At 41.5% G+C, this 19,099-nt stretch overlaps 2 protein-coding genes across 2 annotated transcripts; both read left to right on the top strand.

The window, feature by feature from the left end:
- Positions 1-465: 465 nt before the first annotated feature.
- bmi1a (bmi1 polycomb ring finger oncogene 1a) lies at positions 466-10,487 on the top strand. Its single transcript, XM_040044188.1, has 10 exons — positions 466-898; positions 4,564-4,699; positions 4,943-5,039; positions 5,464-5,519; positions 6,086-6,133; positions 6,282-6,390; positions 6,987-7,026; positions 7,312-7,410; positions 7,585-7,665; positions 9,058-10,487. The coding sequence occupies exons 2-10, from the start codon at positions 4,588-4,590 to the stop codon at positions 9,421-9,423; spliced, it is 1,008 nt and encodes a 335-aa protein (XP_039900122.1). The 5' UTR covers positions 466-898; positions 4,564-4,587; the 3' UTR covers positions 9,424-10,487.
- Positions 10,488-11,129: 642 nt separating this feature from the next.
- On the top strand, positions 11,130-18,471 carry spag6 (sperm associated antigen 6). The gene is made up of 11 exons (XM_040043767.1): positions 11,130-12,319; positions 12,415-12,510; positions 13,175-13,341; positions 14,310-14,493; positions 14,665-14,870; positions 16,101-16,274; positions 16,361-16,513; positions 16,640-16,831; positions 17,267-17,383; positions 17,479-17,624; positions 17,835-18,471. The coding sequence occupies exons 1-11, from the start codon at positions 12,295-12,297 to the stop codon at positions 17,896-17,898; spliced, it is 1,524 nt and encodes a 507-aa protein (XP_039899701.1). The 5' UTR covers positions 11,130-12,294; the 3' UTR covers positions 17,899-18,471.
- The last annotated feature ends 628 nt before the right edge of the window (positions 18,472-19,099 follow it).

Here is a 19,099-nt window from a genome sequence, read left to right as displayed (position 1 = left end):
GATGGTCAAAACGACACGAAGTTGTGCGAGCGCGTGTGCTGCTGCTGTTATTTTTGACTTCAGAGAGAGGGCACACCGATAGCCTACTTTCTACATCTGCCTGCTCCAACCATTGTGCCCTTCTCTTTCTTTCTTTTCTTTTCTTTTCTTTTAAATTTTGGATACCCATCAGGACATATTAAGCCTCGTCGTGCTGAAAAGCGACCCAAGCTGCATGGATGTGCACCGTGTGTTATTTTAAATCATGCGTCACACTTAAAAAAAAGACCAGAATAGACCGACAGTAATTTGTGAGCGCCCTTAAGCAGCTTCTCGGTGTCGTTTCAGGTCGAGAAAAAGGCACAAACCGCTAAAATAAAGATATGTTTGTTAAAAACGTGCCCATCGCGTGTAAATCAGCCTTTTTTCCTTCACGTCTTTGCTACTTTGCACATACGTATATTAGCAGAAACAGCATACACCGACAGTAATTTCTAGGCACCCTTAAGCAACCAGACCACGTGACCAGAGCGGGGCGGTCGAACTACAAGCCATTTTGGGGACGGTGTCAGTTTCCACGGAGCACACACACACTGCTGCGTTTTACTGGGGGGCGAAGCGGATATTTTGGAGGCAAAGTTATCGGTGCCGAAGTGGGAAGCTTTCCGAGCCGGAGGACCGGGATCTCTTTGAAGGCGTCTGTCGGACACGCACACGCCGCGCAATCGCCGAGGAAACGGGGAGTTTTTATTCGCACATCTGAAATGCGCTCCAGTCCGCCGTGCGCTCTCCGCCACTGACAGCGTCTGCAGCCTGCTTCAAGATGGCGGCTCTACTCCTATTCATTTTCTGCTGATCGCCTCCCAACTTTCATTGTCTACTCGCCTCGGTGCCCACCGATTCCCGGCCGAACCTTCAGGTACGTCTCCTTCGATATCGTCTCTAACTAACGGGGCGAAAGGGCGAGGTTTGGGCTTTGTGTCTTTGTGTTTTCCCCCCGCTACGTCCAGCGGTGGATGTGGAGCTTTCAACGGTGGCTGCAGCGATCACCGACGTGGAGCTCCGTGTGTGGGTCTGCGCACCACTTTTTCCCCCCAGCAAAATATGTTCCCAGCTCGGCTATAAACGCCAATTAAGGGTCGGGCACATTCGCTCCTGCTTCTCCTATCGTTCAGTTACGCGTCCGTATAAGTTGGTCACGGTTCGGGTTTGCATTGCGTCGTTGGGATTTATGTAAAGTGGGAGACCCGAGGCGAACCAGGCTGTGTTGGCTGCGATGCGAGGAGCAGCAAGTGCTTCAAACGGTCCCCCTGCGTTCGTGTTTCCACGTAGAGTCTTCATTTTATAGAGTTTGGATCTTTGGGGTGATGGGAATTGGGTGGCAGGTTGGTTTTCGGTGAACGTGACCGGATGTTGGATTTATTAACTTAACTTGGATCGCTCCCGTGAACGTGCCAGAGAGGCAAACCGTTTCCACCGAGCATAAATGTTTCATGACGGCTGCTTTGTAAACACTGGATTGTCGTTAAACGCGTATACGGACTACAACTGGCTGTTTACGTTTTGGTGTGTGCTTGTCCTGAGTGGGAAGGATGGTTATTAAATTTAAATTTAAAGAAGAAATTAAGAAGGGAGAGAGAGAGAAAAAAAATTGGCGACTACAAAGGAGTGGCTGTGCCTCTCCAGGCAGTCTGAAGCTCTGGTAATTCCACTTAAATTCACATGAGCTGTAGCCAACACAGACTGTTTGTTTGACAATTAAAAGCTCATTATGGATCGCAATAATTCCCACCTTTATACGGTCTGTGTGTTGGCGCACACTGTAGCTCCCAGTCTGGTGATGGGCGCAAGCTAGTGTTTCCTCTGTAGAGAGCGAGGGGGGGGGTAAAAAATTATCATTTTACCCATGAACGCTGGTGTAGACCTTGTGTGCACTTATAATGGGTTAAATGAATCTATCCCCCCGAAACACACACTCCACCACCACCCGCTTGGTTTTTGCAGGTTGACAGGCTCACATGTGTGTGAACAGGAGCGATCATGTAGCCCAGCAGACTGGATGGAGTACATCCACTGAGTAGGGAGGCATTTACACGGAATAAACGCAATTCCTTTGATACGTTTTAGTCCTGTGGTCAGTTCTAATCAGGAGCTATTTAAGCCACGGTTTTCTAAATGAACTCACAGCGGCTGATGTGTTTCTTCTCCTTCTTTTATTTTTGCCATCCCAGTTTTTTTTTTTTAATTGGTTTATTTCCAGCTGCTGTTGATCTACATGTAAGAGGTGAACACTTTACAAGAGGAACTGGTCTCGTCTGGGAATAAATTAGGTTAGCACGGCTTTTACGGGTCACTACAGAAACCGATGGAAATCTCCAATTTAACGTGTCTTGTTTGAAAGAATTTAAGATGTACTAGTTGTGGAGAAATAATTGATGGCCTGCTGTCAGCACCAGCTACAGCTTAAGCCAAATTATCAGTAAAAATAAAAAAAAAGAAGAGGAAAGCCCGTGTTGTGTACAAACCTCTGCATTCAGCGTATTCCCAACTGAATCCAGACTGTATTGTTTGATTTTTGGCCATTCAGCAATATTCGTTCCCAAAGCGTATTAACTTTATTTTGGATTTCTTGGCTGACCTGACTTGAAGTCTTATAAAGTGAGTAGGCAGGTCACACACACACACACCCTGGCAGAGGGGAAAGCAGTTGTCCAAACACCAGCCAATCGATTAATGGCGCAACAGGCTCCCTGCATATATGTAGGCATTATCCATCATTATCCGTGTGTGAGGCATCCTTTGAACCGATTTGCTGTCCAAACTTGCCCGCAGTGGTCTGTTCACAGGCGGCCAAGGAGAGGTCGGTTGAAGCATTGAAAAGCAGCCGGGACTCGGGCATGGTGCCGACTGTGGCTCCATAAAGTAACAGTGTGGGTTCCGAGCTGGGCAGGCTGGCTCTCATCCAGCGTTTAAAGAGGGCTCACCCGCTCATATTCACTCTTTACCCCGGATAGACTTTTAATGATTGCATTAAATTAAAATTAAAAATAAAAAATGACAGCACCCAGCCGCGATAATCTTTACAAGTCCAACTTTAAAAAACAAAAAAGTGCGCCAGACTGGTCATCTTTTTCGAGACCAATTTGCCCACCGGATCGTAACTACCGGATAAAAATCTGAAGACCGGGATCCTTTGGCATCTGGTGACTTTACTCTACCGCCCTCGCTTTTTTGTTGAAATGCACTCGAGCACAGAGTGTAGCCTACATTCGACATTCGTGTTTGATACATGGACTGTGCGGTGCTTGAACTGGAAATGGCGCAGAATAAATGGTTTGTAATGACCCAGCGTGCGCCTCAACTTCGGCGCAGTCGCTGGCGTCTGGCCATATTGGTGCTGCGCGGTGTTGATGAAAAAAGCGCAAAGCGAATCAAAATAAAGCTGAGATCTCTCTCTCCCCCGGTCGGACTCGTACGCTCCTCTGTGTCTGGCTCACAGATACATAAAGCTCGTGTAAACACCTCGGGGTGGGCTTCATTCGCCCCCGTTAGAAGGAAACCCCGCAGCCCGTTGAACCGATACATGCTTCTTTTTTTCCTCCACAAAATGGCAGCCGTGCTGTCGGCAGCCTGGCAGCCCAGCGGCTGTGTGTGTGTGCACGGAGGGACTCGGAGACTCTGTCCTTCCTCGTTCCCACTCTGCACACGGGCACGGCTCGCCGTGTTGTTTTTGTTTAGACATCCTGTCGTTCTGGTCACTGGCGACGAGCCATGTGGGCTAAAAAAGCAAACGGGGTTGCCATAGAAACGCTCAGGTTTCCCCGTGGCTTGTGTGGCACACCTGACGCAGTGAGTGGGTGCCTCATATTACCCACCCCCCTGCACACACACACACACACACACACACACACACACACACACACACACACACACACACACACACACAAACAACACTTTCACCCAGTCACCCCGGTGCGCCCGTGTGGACGATATTAGCCCACTAATATTGGCAAAATTCGCCAAACCCCACAGAACATGGCAACCCAGTAAGGGGGTTACCCACTTAACTAAAGGTTTCGGTGCTAGCTGGGTCTGATTTATTTAATTTTTCACATTGTCTCGCATAGGTTTTCGTTTTTACCCCCACATTTGCGCTCTTGGTTTAAACCGTTTTCGATTTCGCTTAGATTTTAAACCATCCATGTTTTTAAAAGTGCGCGCAAATCTGAAGTTGCGGGAGGTCAATATTCCCGTGCCGTGCCTCAGATTTGGATCCGGATTTGGTTCCTCAAAGCTCGACCGCTGCTGCCCCACTATGTCATTAAAGATGCTGAGCTAAGGCGAAGGAAAGTGGGGAGCGCACGGCTCCATCGATCTCAGCGGAAGTGATTGATTTATGATTATTCGCCGCTGCCTGTAAATCTGCCAACGAACATCTTTCCCTCTGGTTATTTCTGGATCGGCATAAAGGTTGATGTTGCTTTATCACAGTCCAAGCAAACAGCAGTCTCGTCCAAATGGTCCGCCGTGCGTTGACAAACCTCTGCGTGCTTTTGTTTTGACCTGTCCTCCTTCTGCGCGCAGGGATTGTTGTTCCTTCCTCTCAACATGCATCGGACGACCAGGATAAAGATTACCGAGCTCAACCCTCACCTCATGTGCGTCCTGTGTGGAGGATACTTCATAGATGCAACCACCATCATCGAATGTCTTCATTCATGTGAGCAAAACTCGTCTAATTTCATTTCATTTAATTTTTTTATGGGTCAAAATCAGTTCATATCACCCGAAGCTGCTAAATGTGAGATATGTTGGATTAAATTTAAACATTCCCAGTCTTCTTTTTTCAGTGCTGCAAAATGTATTTCTTGCTCTTGCTCTCTTTTAAACTAAATTTGGCTCCTCAGGAAATGCTTTCAGATCTCATCAGACATTAACAGTTTTTTTTTCATCTGTTTTGCAGTTTGCAAGATGTGCATTGTGCGCTATCTGGAAACCAGCAAATACTGTCCCATCTGTGATGTACAAGTGCACAAAACCAAACCACTGCTCAACATTAGGTGAGAACTGTGCTTACCATGCTCTCTGCATTTTGCTCAGCTGCCCCCGTTGTGATTGTTACCTTTTTCAGGGCCCATATACATTTGGTTCTAAAAGTTTAGTGATGCCCGATGGCTTGAATTTAACCCCTTAAATATGATTTTTCTGTTCTTTTTAAACAGTGTAGAACGTATATTTTCTGCCTTTGCAATCTTAAGCGAATACATTACTTGTTTTCGGTTTCCTTCCCTTTGTGGGTTCCCCACTAAACAGCTGAATCAGCCTCTGATTTAAACATTCAGACATTCGAAACACATGTAGGCGTGTAGGCGGCATGACATGTTTGAGGTTTTCCACAGCGATGAATACTGGTCTTATTTTTTCAGACAAGAATTGGTTTTAAATACTTGACTGAAGTTTCTTTTCCTCTCTCTCTCTTTTTAGGTCTGACAAAACTTTACAGGACATTGTGTACAAACTGGTCCCCGGCCTCTTCAAAAGTAAGAGTCGCATTTTTACTGTTCAGTCTGACTTTTGCACGTAAATTTGTCTCTGCAAGTATATTAAAATAAGAATAAATGAACATTACCGATGAGGGTATATGTAATTGCATTTGGATATGGTGTGTATGTTGCGTAGTGGAAAGCTTTGCATTGAAAAACTTGAAGTTTCAGTTAATTATTTGTTGTAAAGTGCAGAGGTGTGTTGAATTGGGATGACGCTGAGTGTTATGGTCATCAAATCTGTCTGCTTTTCTTGCTGCCAGCACTAGAAGTTCATTAAAACAAGCTGAGACAGGTTCAAGCAAAACAGTTTTCAGGGTCATGTCTCATATCACCCATCTGTAAGACAGAAATGTTGGAGAATCAAATCATTATTTCCATGAATTCTCACATCGATGCCACAGTTTTAATCCAGCTTTTCTTGTGTTTCGACAAATATTTATTCCTGGAAGTCACAATATTAAGGGTGCTGAGAACTCTGGCACATGGTTTCTGAAATAAGCTAATAGTGGGAAGTGAAAGTGAATGGATTGGTAATAACACGCCTTTCTGAATGTCTTCAGATGAGATGAAGAGGAGAAGAGACTTTTACGCAGAGCACCCCGTAGATGGTGAGTCAGAAAGAAAATGTTCTTTTCTTTCTTTCTTTCTTTTTTTTCTTTTGGCGAAATATTTTCCACATCAGAGAGTCTTCTGTGCTGTAAACGCAACATATAAACCCACCCTCACATCCAGCCGTGCATGTGTGTGTTTCTATAGCGTCTAATGGAACAAATGAAGATCGTGGAGAGGTAGCAGATGAGGACAAGAGAATTATTACAGACGATGAGATCATCAGCCTCTCTATTGAGTTCTTTGATCAAAGCAGGTACGCTTGTATTAAAAATACGTGGAAATGGAAAATAGTTGTTCCTAAAAGACTACAAAATCTAATATTTATAGAGGTTTCTCGTTAGTAGATACAGCTGTTATGATAAGCTTACAGATATTGCTCCACTATAGCCGATATTATCATTCTGCTCTAGAATCATCAAAACCAGCTTAACTGACGCTGGTACCATGTTTTATAGATCAAAATACGACATGTCCTACCCACAGTGTGATGTAATGAACAGAAACAGGATCATGCGTATAATATGACAGATTTTGGTTTTTGTATTCAAATGCTTTTTAATTAATTATTTTTTAATAGTGTGTAAATTTTAGCTGCCTTTGCAGTCATTATAAAATAATATTCAAGACTTTATTTTAAGTTTATTCTAATGTTTGGAATTTGCCAAAATACTTGACTACAGTAATACTTCACAAAAAAGTACTGCATGAAACATAGTATGTTTAAAAAGAAATTTTTTTAAAATAATCTTTCAAAATTTGAATTCTGTTGCTAACTCTGTGTGATTTAGTTTTAGAGTTATACATACGCTGGAAAGTTACTCATGTTTTTCCTCTGTTTTTGGCGCACAGACTGGGAGGAGCAGTGGAGGACAAGCAGTCAAAAGATCAGGTATCACACGTTGATTTAGCCACATTTTTGTTTCTGTCATTTTTTTCATCTTTGCTAACACTTTAGGATTAAAACAGCCTTTAAGGGATAATCAAACATGTGTGGAGACAAACAATTATAATTATTTTCTCTCCAGTGGTAAAGGGCTACATTGTTTTTGCTGCTTTTAAGGTGGACCAGCCTGTGTGTAGATTCTAGTCATTGTGTATAAATGTTTTATTCCACACGTATGTATATCCATATGTATTTTTATTTATTTTTTGTTATAATGTGTTTTATCTGCAGGTGGCTAACAAGAGGTACTTGCAGTGTCCAGCAGCCATGACAGTTATGCATCTGAGAAAGTTTCTGCGCAGCAAAATGGACATCCCAAACACCTACCAGGTCTGTTTAGTTTAATTATTTATTTATTTTCAGAGATACTTACTATAAATGTATCACAAAGAACTGAGAGATATCTTATTTACATATTTAATGATTTCCTCTTACAAAAGGTTATTGCGAAAAACAATTAAAAATAAATAAAAATAAACCCATTCTTATTTTTTTCCTCTTAAGGTTGAAGTCATGTATGAAGATGAACCTCTGAAAGATTACTACACGCTAATGGATATAGCATATATCTATACTTGGAGAAGGGTAAGAAATTTTTTGGCACATTTTTAGACAGGCTAAGTTTTTTTTTGTTTTGTTTTTTTTATCTCAAAATGTGATTAATACACTGCAATTATTGAGTTGTAATTGCAGTGTATTAATTTTTATTGATACACTGCAGTATATTAATAATATTTTCTTTGTTAAATAAAACCATCTCCCTCGGTGTCAGTTAACGTATTTAATCACAATTTATTTTTAAAAATACATTTAATATAAACAAAATTAGGTACTTTTAAAATTTCACCTTGAGACATAAATAGAATAGATACTTACGTTTTGATTGCTGAGCTTTTAAAATATTATTTTATCATTGCGTTGAAGTTTTTGTATATTGTTATATATAGGTTTTTATCACTTTGTTGTAGCTGGTGTTGTATAGTGTGCGGTCAGTTAAATATAGATATTTTTCTGCTTGTTTATTTTAGTCTTCAAAAACACAAAATCTCCAAATGGGGAAGCTGTTCGAGAAAGAGGGTTTTTGTTCATACATGTTGTTAAAGATGCCAAAATTTAAATAAATAATAATAATAAAAAAAACATATTTACAATATTAAAAACGTTTAAAATTTACGATCAGTTTCCGTTTAAGATTTTAGTCAAATGAACACATACATAACCATGGACATGGCTATATTCGAATTTGTATGGTATCATGCTTTTGTACTCAACCTGAAATAATATGTACTTTGAACATTATTAAATTTTATGTTGCCCCTTTTATATATATATATATATATATATATATATATATATATATATATATATATATATATACATATGTGTGTATGTATGTATATATGTGTGTGTGTGTGTGTATCAGGGACATTCTGCAATTAGTTATGGTTTTCTATCATGTGTATGCAAAAAGGGGGGAGGGGCAACAAAGGGCACAAGATCTTTATGCCATATGTGGCCTCTGAAACTAACCGCTTTAGATGTATCTGGGTTACTGAGTTGAAAGTAGCAAGTTTATAACAAAACTTGCTACTTTCTGGTCTGGTTATCAAACTGAATGTAAGCCAGGACATGACTGGATCTTGATCTCTATAGAGTAGTGATTAAAAATGGAAATTTGGGATTAAAAAGTAAATGACCCCCACATATCTTTCCAAGTTTTTTTTGCAAATAAATGAACCAATTCCTTAAAAAAAAGTTTAAAAAGGTGTAGAAGAAACCGATTAATAAATTAGTTTTTACGACTTTTTTTTACGAATAAAATAGGTTAGATGACCCCGCTTGGTAACTTCAGGGTTAGTTGAGTAACTAATTAGATAAAAAATAAAATAAAAACTGAATAAAGTTCCTAAAAATGGCGCCAAACCCATTTACAGTTTAAGTTTCAATGTTTTAATAACTTCTTCTCCTCTTCCGCAGAACGGCCCGCTGCCGCTGAAGTACCGAGTCCGACCCAACTGTAAGAAGATGAAGGTGAGCCACGCGCAGCAGGAAGGTCAGAACAGCGCGAGCAGATCCGGGCAGGAGAGCGACTCTGCCAGCGACAAAGCCGGAAGTCCAGCCGGGGCTCCGTCCACGTCCTCGTCTCTGCCGAGCCCCGGCACGCCTGCGCAGTCCCCGCACCCGCACGGCAACAGCAACAACAACAGCAGCGGCTGCACAGTCAACGGGACTCCCACCGCCACAGCCCCGAGCCCTAGCCGACCCTTCACCCAGTTCTGCGGCGGCAACGGCGGCAAACCCCGAAAGGTTTCTCTGAACGGCTCGTCGACCTCATCCGGATGACGCGGGGCTCCATGCAGTGCCGGACCAGACCAGCCAACGCCAGACACCCGCTCAGCTAATACTGTTTTCATGCCAACGTAGTTACATTGTGTAGACAATGTTCTCTCTCTCTCTCTCTCTCTCTCTCTCTCTCTCTCTCTCTCTCCATTTGTTGTTCTCAATATTATGGCGTCATCTGTAAGTTTAAACGTAGTGGAAGCGGAGACATTTCAAAATAAAATAAAAAAGAAAGAAAGAAGAAAGGAAAAGCGGCGTGGGAATTTTAAAAAGAAAACGAGATGTCGAGGGTGGAGGAGGAGGGGAAAAGGAAGTTTGGAAGGATGGAGAAGGACAAACATGTACTTTTTTTTGAAAGAAAAAGCTGCATCTTTATTTTCCTGAAGTGACTGAAGGTGACTCTTCTGTTCCTGTTTTCACGTCTTTCAAATTAAAAGTGTTTATCATGATTACTTCATGTGCGTGTGGGGTGGAAACTTTAAACATGCATGCTCATGGTAGCGCCACTTTCCTTATTTTATTTTTTATTTTTTTGGTCTCAGAGAAGGTTCGCTTGTTTGTCCCACGAGTGTAATTTTGGACGTTTTTTTTCTTTTTTTTTTTAAAAGAAGTGTCCAGGCGAGGAGAAAGGAGAAAACAAAAAAGTTTGTAAAGGGCTGTAGGGTGAAAAAAAACCTACGGAAGAAGAATCGACTTTACTTTTTACTGGAAGAAGAAAAACGTTTCTTGTAACTGCAGTGGACTCGGATTGCTCGTCCTCCACGACTTTAACGCTCCGTTTTAGAGAATCCGTGTGTAAATAGAAGCAAAATGCATATTTAATCAGCGGCGATGTTATTCTCTTATTCCCCTTTATTCCGTGGGGATGACTTGGGCTCCTCTTCAGCTTCATTTCATGCTCAACGACAGATGTTTTGATGTCTCTTTGTTTGTTTTTTGTTTTTTTCTTGTGTTTTTTTTTCTTTCCGTATTTGTATCGCTCGATTGTATGGACAAGTTATTGTATTGTTACTGTTGCACAGTATAAAACATCTAAATAAAACATTTTACACTTACTGGCAAAGTCACTTCGATTTTTTTCTTTCTCCTCTTGAGTTTTGGGAGATCATCGATCAGTTTGATGGGTTTAAAATGAAAAAGTCGAACTAAAAGGCAGACAGAGCGCCAGATGTCAGTCTGAATGAGCAGGATTTAAAGTATGACTCGGTTAGAGAGGCAGGCTCTGCACAGCAAGGACGTGGAGGAGAACTGGCTGGTAAAGAGACAAACCACTGTTTATTCGTTCAGACCTAATTTTGATTTGTTTAACAAGTGGCCTGATTAGACTTCACCGATTTAATCAAAGTATAATTTAAAATGTGTAATTATACAAAAACTACGCTAAAATTGTTTTTTTTTCTCTCTGTGATAAGTTATTTTTGTTTCATTATTGTTATTATTATTTTATTTAGTTTTGCGCTACGCGGGTATTTTATGGTTTACATATATATATATATATATATATGTATATATATCTGATAGCCTGCGCTGTTTTTATAAGCCGCGGGGGATTTTTAAGATTTTTATTTATTTTTACACGGTGTTTATTTTTTAAAGTTTTGTCCCCTTAAAATTATTATTTTTTAATTTTTTTATTTAAAAAAATCCCCCGAGAAATAATGAAAAATGCAAATCGAAAGGTACACAACAAAGGTAAAATAAAAAAACAAAACAAAGAAAAACAAAAAAAGAATCATATAAAGGCTCATATAGAAATATGCTCCACTTCCTGCAGCCTTCATATTTTATTTGGGGAAACCTCCCAAGAAAGCGAAGTAAAACGAAATATTTGCGTATTAATATTTACACAGAATGAGGTGTTATCTGGCGCCAAACTTAGTTACAATAGAGCGAAGAAAATTAATAAAAAAGAAAAGATAGTAAAATCGACTTTTCCTTGCATTTAGAAAACAAAATAATAATATAAATCCTAGGTAAAAGTTGCCAGTATTTCAAATGTAGGCTAGCAGATGCAGACAGGTTTGCAAACTCCCGCTAACAAGTTTAAAAAGTAAAAAATAAATTGGATCAGCCATTTAACTCCTATAGGCAAACCGTTTTACACTGTCATGAGCAAATAAACCTTTTTTTAAAAATAATCATTTATTAATAGACGGAGTTTCCTCTGTCGCCTGATTACATTTATTACTCTTTTCCCCACAGCACTAAAACAAGATATAAAACTGATCGATATTTTAGAGACAACAAAAACAATGACGACTATTCGGCCCATGTCACTTATTAAATTTTAAGTTACCCCATTCATTCATTCATTCATTCATTCATTCATTCATTCATTCATTTATAGCAACGACATTATTTAGAGCGGTCTACATGAGCACATCCAGGGAGGTTATATGAGGACACATGTAGGGATTAAAAAAAATAAAAGAAACTCATGTTGAGAGCTCACTCATAATGCACGCTGTGTTTTCACTTTCTTCAGTTTTTGCCGCTTTAATTTTTCGTTTTTCTGTTCAATAAATCCCCGCAAAGTGAGACAGCGTCGTGTTTTAGCGGGAACTGAAAACAGCGCAAATTGAACCTAGGAAGTCCTTAGATCTCTCACTTTGAACACTTTTTCGGAAAACACGAGCCGTGGCGAGCGGACACGAGCGTACCGGGAGTGATTCATCACTCTTTTTTTCCTAGTAGACGATCTTCGACGAGGACACACTGCGTCTCGTCTGTTGCCGTGGCGACCGGTAATCACAACACTACCTGTTGAGGACCAGACCTTGAAAAATAGCACCGCGTTTCGTTGGAAGCAGGAAGATAACGGAGTAAAAAGTGTGAGAGGACGCGGTATCCATCAATACCGCACATTACACCACAATGTCGCAGCGCCACGTCGTTCAAGGTGAACTTCACGAGGTGTAGTGATGAGACCGAGCGGGTATTTCACTCCACTGTTTTCACGTCTTCCGTCTGTTCTGTCACTTCTGTTCTCTGCAGTTTTCGAACAATATCAGAAAGCGAGGATGCAGTTTGTGCAAACTGTCGCTGATCTCGCGAACCGGCCACAAAATATAGAACTACTCCAAAATGCAGGTAAGACAGCCGACATCTGCTTCCTTTACTCACTCCTTGCCAGGGTTGGACTGGGACAAAAAAATCGACTAGAGACCGGCCCATCAGGTGTTATGAGAAAAGCCATAAAGCCTTTGAAAACAAATGCTGTTGTGACAGTGATGCACACTGTCTTGTTGGTATATATGTATGATTTCTATACATTTTACATCAGATGACCACTTTGGTTGAAAGATTCAGATAATTATTTATTAAAAGCTAGACATTTTAAATGAGAATAAGAAAGAAAAGTATTTTTTCGTGCCCCCCCTTTCCCCGTTAATGTCCTACCTGGCCCACTGGCAAAAGTTACCAGCTGTCAGCTATGTAGAAAATGATCCTGGTGTTGTCTCTCAGAAACAGTTCATCCCTTCAACTCATTCATGTCATCTAAAAGGTAAACCTGTTTCTCCATCACCTGTTCAGCTCTGATGATTCAGTCAGGACATGTCCTGGTTTCATCATGACCAGCACCTTTACGGCTGTGGCTCCAGCAAACATCAGCTGATATCAAGCTTAAACGTGCTTCTGTGGTTTAAGCGCAACATCTGCTGGTTTCCTCTTTCCGGGACAAAGTGGGCGATAAACAAACAAGAGCCCAGCTGTGCTCCTGCCCCCTCCTCTCCTCACCTCTGTTTTCCTGCAGGTGTGATGTCCCTGCTGCGCCCCTTGATGCTTGATGTTGTCCCCAGTATCCAGCATACGGCAGCTTTGGCTCTGGGCCGCCTGGCAGACAACAGTGAGGACCTCGCAGAGGCTGTGGTGAAGGAAGACATCTTGCCACAGCTGGCCCATTCCCTGGCCTCGCAGAATGTGAGCATCCAATCCTCCTGACAATTTTCTACTTCAGTTTGATTTTCCAGTTTTGATCTGTTTGTGTGTGTGTGTGTGTGTGAAAGAGAGAGAGAGAGAGAGAGAGGAAAGCGGCAGTCAGAGGCTGTCACCCTTTAGGACCTCAGGGTCAGCCATTTGAATGTGAGAATGTGTGTTGGGGTAACTTGCCCGCCTGGGGGCTACTTCAAAACCTAAGAGCAAGCAGACCTTTGTTTCCTCTTTCTTTTTGCTGTCAGCCCACTCAGAGGCTCAAAATGCAGTTTTTTTTCTTGTTTTCTTAATATTAAAATTTGTTGTTATTGTATTTGTCAAATAAGACAAAAGTAAAACCAAACACACAAAAAGCCCTCCTCTAAAACAAGTAGAAAATAAGATCACAGTGCTTTGCAGATTTTAAAAGTGGGGTGACAACCCCCAACATACCATCTGTTTACAGAGACCAACCTGGGGCCTCCTTAAAAGCTCAAAAATAAATATCAGAGTGAGATTTCTGTGGTAGCTCATGGAGCAGAAAAAAAACAGAAAATCTCCCAGGATCTAGTGATTTTGTAAGCCACAGCACGGGAATCATGGGAAGGGAATTGCAATGTTTCATCATGGGGTAAAAAGAGATCATTTTAGAACATTTTTTGTATTGATTTGCAGTGATTTCTTTTCCTGTAGGGGAGCAAGTGGACCGAAACCCCACCCGACAGCAAAATACTGATCAGGAAGCCCAACAGAATTAACACATCCCCTCACTGCACTGTGTGGCTGTATATATTATTTTATTTACATACTTTGTAGGAAAGCTTCAGAGCACAGAAGCCATATTTCTGGACATTTTCAGAGAAACCCAAGCAGCAAAAATGTAAAATATTTAATATGATTTACGTAAGATGACAGTTTAATTGAAGGGTGCAGATCATTTTAAAAACTGATGCAGGTGTCTGTGTGTTTGTGTGCAGAGGTTCTATAAGAAGGCAGCAGCATTTGTTCTGCGTGCAGTAGCCAAACACTCCCCAGAGCTGTCGCAGGCTGTGGTGGCCTGCAGGGGGGTGGACGCTCTGGTTCTGTGCCTGGAGGAGTTTGACCCCGGGGTGAAGGAGGCTGCTGCCTGGGCTTTGGGCAACATTGCACGACACAATGCGGGTTAGGAGGGTACACTCATCAAGAAGCTGATAGAGAATGACTTCATGGAGTGATTTCATAGTTCGAGCATGCAACACTTTATGATTTACTACATTTTTCTAACATCATTCTTTGTTTAACAGTTTTTTGCGTGTGTAGGTGTTCACCGCCTTTTCCTCCTCTCCCATGCAGCCTTGTCTCAGTCAGTGGTGGACGCGGGTGCCGTTCCCCTGCTGGTCTTGAGTCTTCTGGAGCCAGAGATGGCCCTCAAACGCATCGCAGCCTCCACTCTCAGTGACATCTCCAAACACACGCCAGAGCTGGCACAGACTGTGGTGGACACTGGAGCCATCGCACACCTGGCACAGATGATCCTCAGCCCAGACACCAAGCTCAAGGTGAGGCCCTAATGACTGTTTCGATGTCTCGTCAGAACAGCGGATGCTTTAGCTCAGGTTAACATGTGTCAAAATGCGAATCAAAGAAACGCCAGCCTTATTTAAATACATTAATTTATTATTTTTACACAGTAATTTATAATCTTTTTAAAGAACTTATTTGGGTTTTTTTTGTTAAATGTTTAAAAGAAACACAATAAATAAAAAAGTAGTTAAAACATAAAGTGTAAAAGCCTCAGAATATTAATCATTTTTATGCTAAAATATGTCATCTAGACATGGGTGCATTAGCAATGTGTAGTGTGATTTTCCAACACTTACTACACAATTTATCTAAATTTAAGGTGTACTTTTCAGTACTTAAAATACTTATCCGTCCCTAATTATCTTTAAAATGTAGGAAGAGTAGAATGAGGACCTAACAAGTGGCAGTTTTAAAGAGAACAAATTATATTCTAAATATTTTGGATCCCTGAATACTTTTGGAGTATAAAAGTAAGGATTTCCATATTCTACTTTACGTTAATCTTTTTTATGTAATGAATATTTTTGGAATATTTTGGTGTAAATGATAAACAATTATTATTAGGGGTGTGGGTAGTATTATTGAAAAAAAGTATGTATGTTAGTGTGTACTATAAGAATTTTTTTATTTGTACAAAAACACGCAAGGAGTTGTTCTTTTTTTTGTGCTACTTAGCAACTCCATTGATTCACATTTCAAAAAGTCTTATCCTGTCCTGAGATAATTTATTATTTCTGACTTACTAAAATATTCCTGCAGAATTTTATTTTGAAATGTTGGCATGAAAATATCTTTCACTGTGAATACTTAACAGGAAACTTTATTCAGTGCAGACCTGTTGAGCACAAATTCTGATTGTACAAAATTCAGTTAAAGCTTATAAATGATCAGCGTTTTAAAATCTGCGAGGCTTAAATATTGAAAAAAAAAGTCTTCTGTAAAATATGAAAATCATTTTTTTATAAGGACACTTTCTGAAACCAATCACTGTTAAAAAAAAATTAACATGCTTAGAATTTGGATAGGTTTTCACTTTCAGACGGAGTTACACATTATGTTCTAATTTCTTATTAATAAAACAAAATTACCAGAAGAAAAAGATGCTGTAAATTTAAATGGAGAACATGCAGTATTGACTCAATCTCCATTTCAACACTGTAAATGATCTCTGAAAATATTCAGGCATCTTTTTTGTCTCCATCTAGAGGCAGGTGTTCGCTGCCCTCACTCAGATCAGCAAGCACTCCGTGAGCCTGGCAGAGATGGTGATAGAAGCTGAGATCTTCCCCGCAGCCATGTCCTGTCTCAGAGATCCAGATGAGTACGTCAAGAAAAATGTCGTCACCCTAATGAGGGAGGTGGTGAAACACACTCCAGAGGTACGGCGCGCACTCACATTTGCAGGCACAAACGCACACAAAAGAGACGCACAGTCAAGTGCCTGCATGCGTGTTTGTTTTCCCAGCTGGCCCAGGTGATTGTGAACTGTGGGGGCTTGGAAGCAGTGATTGACTACCTGGGCAATTGCCATGGAAACGTGCGTTTGCCTGGCATTATGATGCTGGGATATGTGGCAGCTCACAGTGAAAGCCTTGCCATGGCTGTCATTGTCTCTAAGGTGGTAATAACTCTTTATGTGACAGCTAATCCAGCCACTAAAGCCAGTGATGTTTCTTCATGCTTGCTATGTAGGTCATGTTAACTGAGGTGGCCCTGTTGTGCTGTGTGCCCTCCTGTCCTGCAGGGGGTGCCCCAGCTGGCCCTATGTCTGTCGGAGGAGTCTGAAGATCACATCAAGGCGGCCACAGTCTGGTCAGTGGGCCAGATAGGGCATCACACCCCTGAGCACGCCAAGGCAGTGACCACAGCTAACCTGCTGCCCAAAATACTGGAGCTTTACATGAACGCCAGCAGCTCTGAGGACCTGCAGACCAAAGTAAGGGTTTCCTCTGAGCATCCAGAGAATCAGCCTTTTTTCTCACAGCACAAAGTCACAAAAGTGTTTGCTTATGATTTTTTATGTTTACATGACTTTTAAACAAACTAATTACCGTCAAAGGCCCTGTTATCAGCGACAGAAGTACACCTTCGGTACACTCTCAGCTGCACTAAAAGAGAATAGGATTAGAATTGAGGAGCCTTTTTTCAGCCATGCAAAGTATCTAAAATCAAAGGTTAGCTGGGAAGTTATTCAAAATAACTATTTATTTGATTGGTTTTGGACATCAGCACCAAGCTGTTCCACTTGGAAGTTACACTTCTGTCCCAGTCTTTGCTGTTTTTAAGGACTCGTTGAGTCTAGTGTCTCTCTCCTATAATGTCTCTGAGTGGGATCAAATGTGAAGGACTTTCCCTTCTTGTGCACTTTTAGAGTAAAAAAGCTCTGAAGAGTGTTCTGCAGAAGTGTACTTACCTGCCAAGTCTGGAGCCCCTCCTCTATGAAGCTCCAAGCAACATCCTTAAACATGTGGTCTGTCAGTTCAGCAAGGTAACTCTACAAGCAGGACCATAATCTGATCAAGTCTTTTTTTTTTGGTGTCATTTAGTTCAAGACTGTTTTTCATGCCAGTCCTTTCCTCAAAGGTGCTGCCTCACGACAGCAAAGCACGGCGCCTCTTTGTGACCAGTGGTGGACTGAAGAAAGTCCAAGAGATCGAGGCTGAGCCCGGGTCTCCCCTCCAGGAATACATCAATGCCATCAACGGCTGTTTCCCTGAGGAGATAGTGAGGTACTGTGTTCCTCCCAGCAGACACGCTCGTGCATGCTGGAGTATACTTTTTGATTTCCGAACCTTGTTATCCACAGCAGACCATCTGACCATATATCATGTTTTTAGAAAAAATGTGACTAAATGAAAAGCTTGAAAATGAACAAAAATGGAGGTTATATTATGGAGATTCTTCAGTGGCATTTACAGTATGTGTCATCTGTGTTTCAGGTACTACTCTCCCGGCTACTCGGAGGCCTTGCTTGAGCGATTAGATGACTACCAGCCGGCCTGACATTGGCTCACAGCACACATCCGGTGTCCATATTCATGTGAAGATATACTGTGCCTTTACAAATGTTTTTCTTTTCCTTTTGTTTTTCCCCAAAAGTTTTCATGCCAACTGTTAAATTAAAAGGCTGAATATCCAATAAAAAGACAGCATCCAGGCTAGAATGTTCTCTTTAGATGCTACACCTGCTTCTGCAGTCTAACGGTGCATCCGCAGCCAGCGTGACATTTCATGCAGTTGGAAGTGTTTCTGTTCTGAACAGAGGGGTCAAAGGTCAGGTTCAGTGACACAGCAGCAGGTAGTAGAGATTTAATTAGGCTGTGTGCTCGCTGACACGTGGATCTGACTCAGCCCCCGTCTAAGCTCCTCAGCTCCTGAGACAGAGACATCAAAGTCATACTCTTGGATAGAGACATGTTACAGCGTTATTTCTTTACTTGGCTCATGGCGGGAAACAGATGGCTCTTATATAAAAGCTCGTGTCCATCGGTGCTTGTTATTACGTCACATAATGCAGAAAAGCAACAAAATAAATAAATGCATTAAAAGAAAAGAGAAAAACATGACAATGAATTCACCTGGCGTGTGCTCATCCGCTGCTGAGCTCTGCAGGGCTCAGTCTGCCCCCTGGCGGTTGTGAATGCCGCTGCACTTCAGCTGCGCGCGTGTGCGTGCAGCAGCTGCGGCGCACATGGCGAGTCGCTCTTTGTTTATTGTGTGCTGGGTTTCCCGCACTGAAGGGACGGTGCGGGTCAGCCCCGGCCTCTTACCGCTGCACGGGTCTGGACGCATCACGGCAGCAGCTGCCGACACACTCTCTTATTAAAAAAATAAAGACGTCTGCTCGCGACAGGACGCATTTGATCGCCTGTAGCGTCACGTGAATTGTACAGAATGATTGTAGACCAAACGCTGTTCTCTTAGTGCACTGATCGTTTTATATTTCTTGTTTTTAAATTTGTATTTATTTATTTGGGTTTTGAACCACTTGCAGCTCCGTGTGAATAATAAACATGCTGTAGAGGTTACAGGTTAAAGAAGCATGAAGCACGAATTAGAGAAATGTTTGAAAACATAAGCTGCCGTGTTTCTTCCTCATTGGACTCTCGTACTGAAAAGTGTGAAACCTTCATCCAAAGCCACAGGACGACCAGAGGCAAAGTGTTTTAATTTTGTGCGTTCGTTCCCCTTAAACTACTGTACG

Source organism: Simochromis diagramma, unplaced genomic scaffold (assembly GCF_900408965.1).
Source record: "Simochromis diagramma unplaced genomic scaffold, fSimDia1.1 OVJJ01000602.1, whole genome shotgun sequence".
NCBI classification, from domain to species: Eukaryota; Metazoa; Chordata; class Actinopteri; order Cichliformes; family Cichlidae; genus Simochromis; species Simochromis diagramma.
The sequence above is the reverse complement of the archived record's forward strand: the minus strand, read 5'-3'. Positions and strand labels throughout refer to the sequence as shown.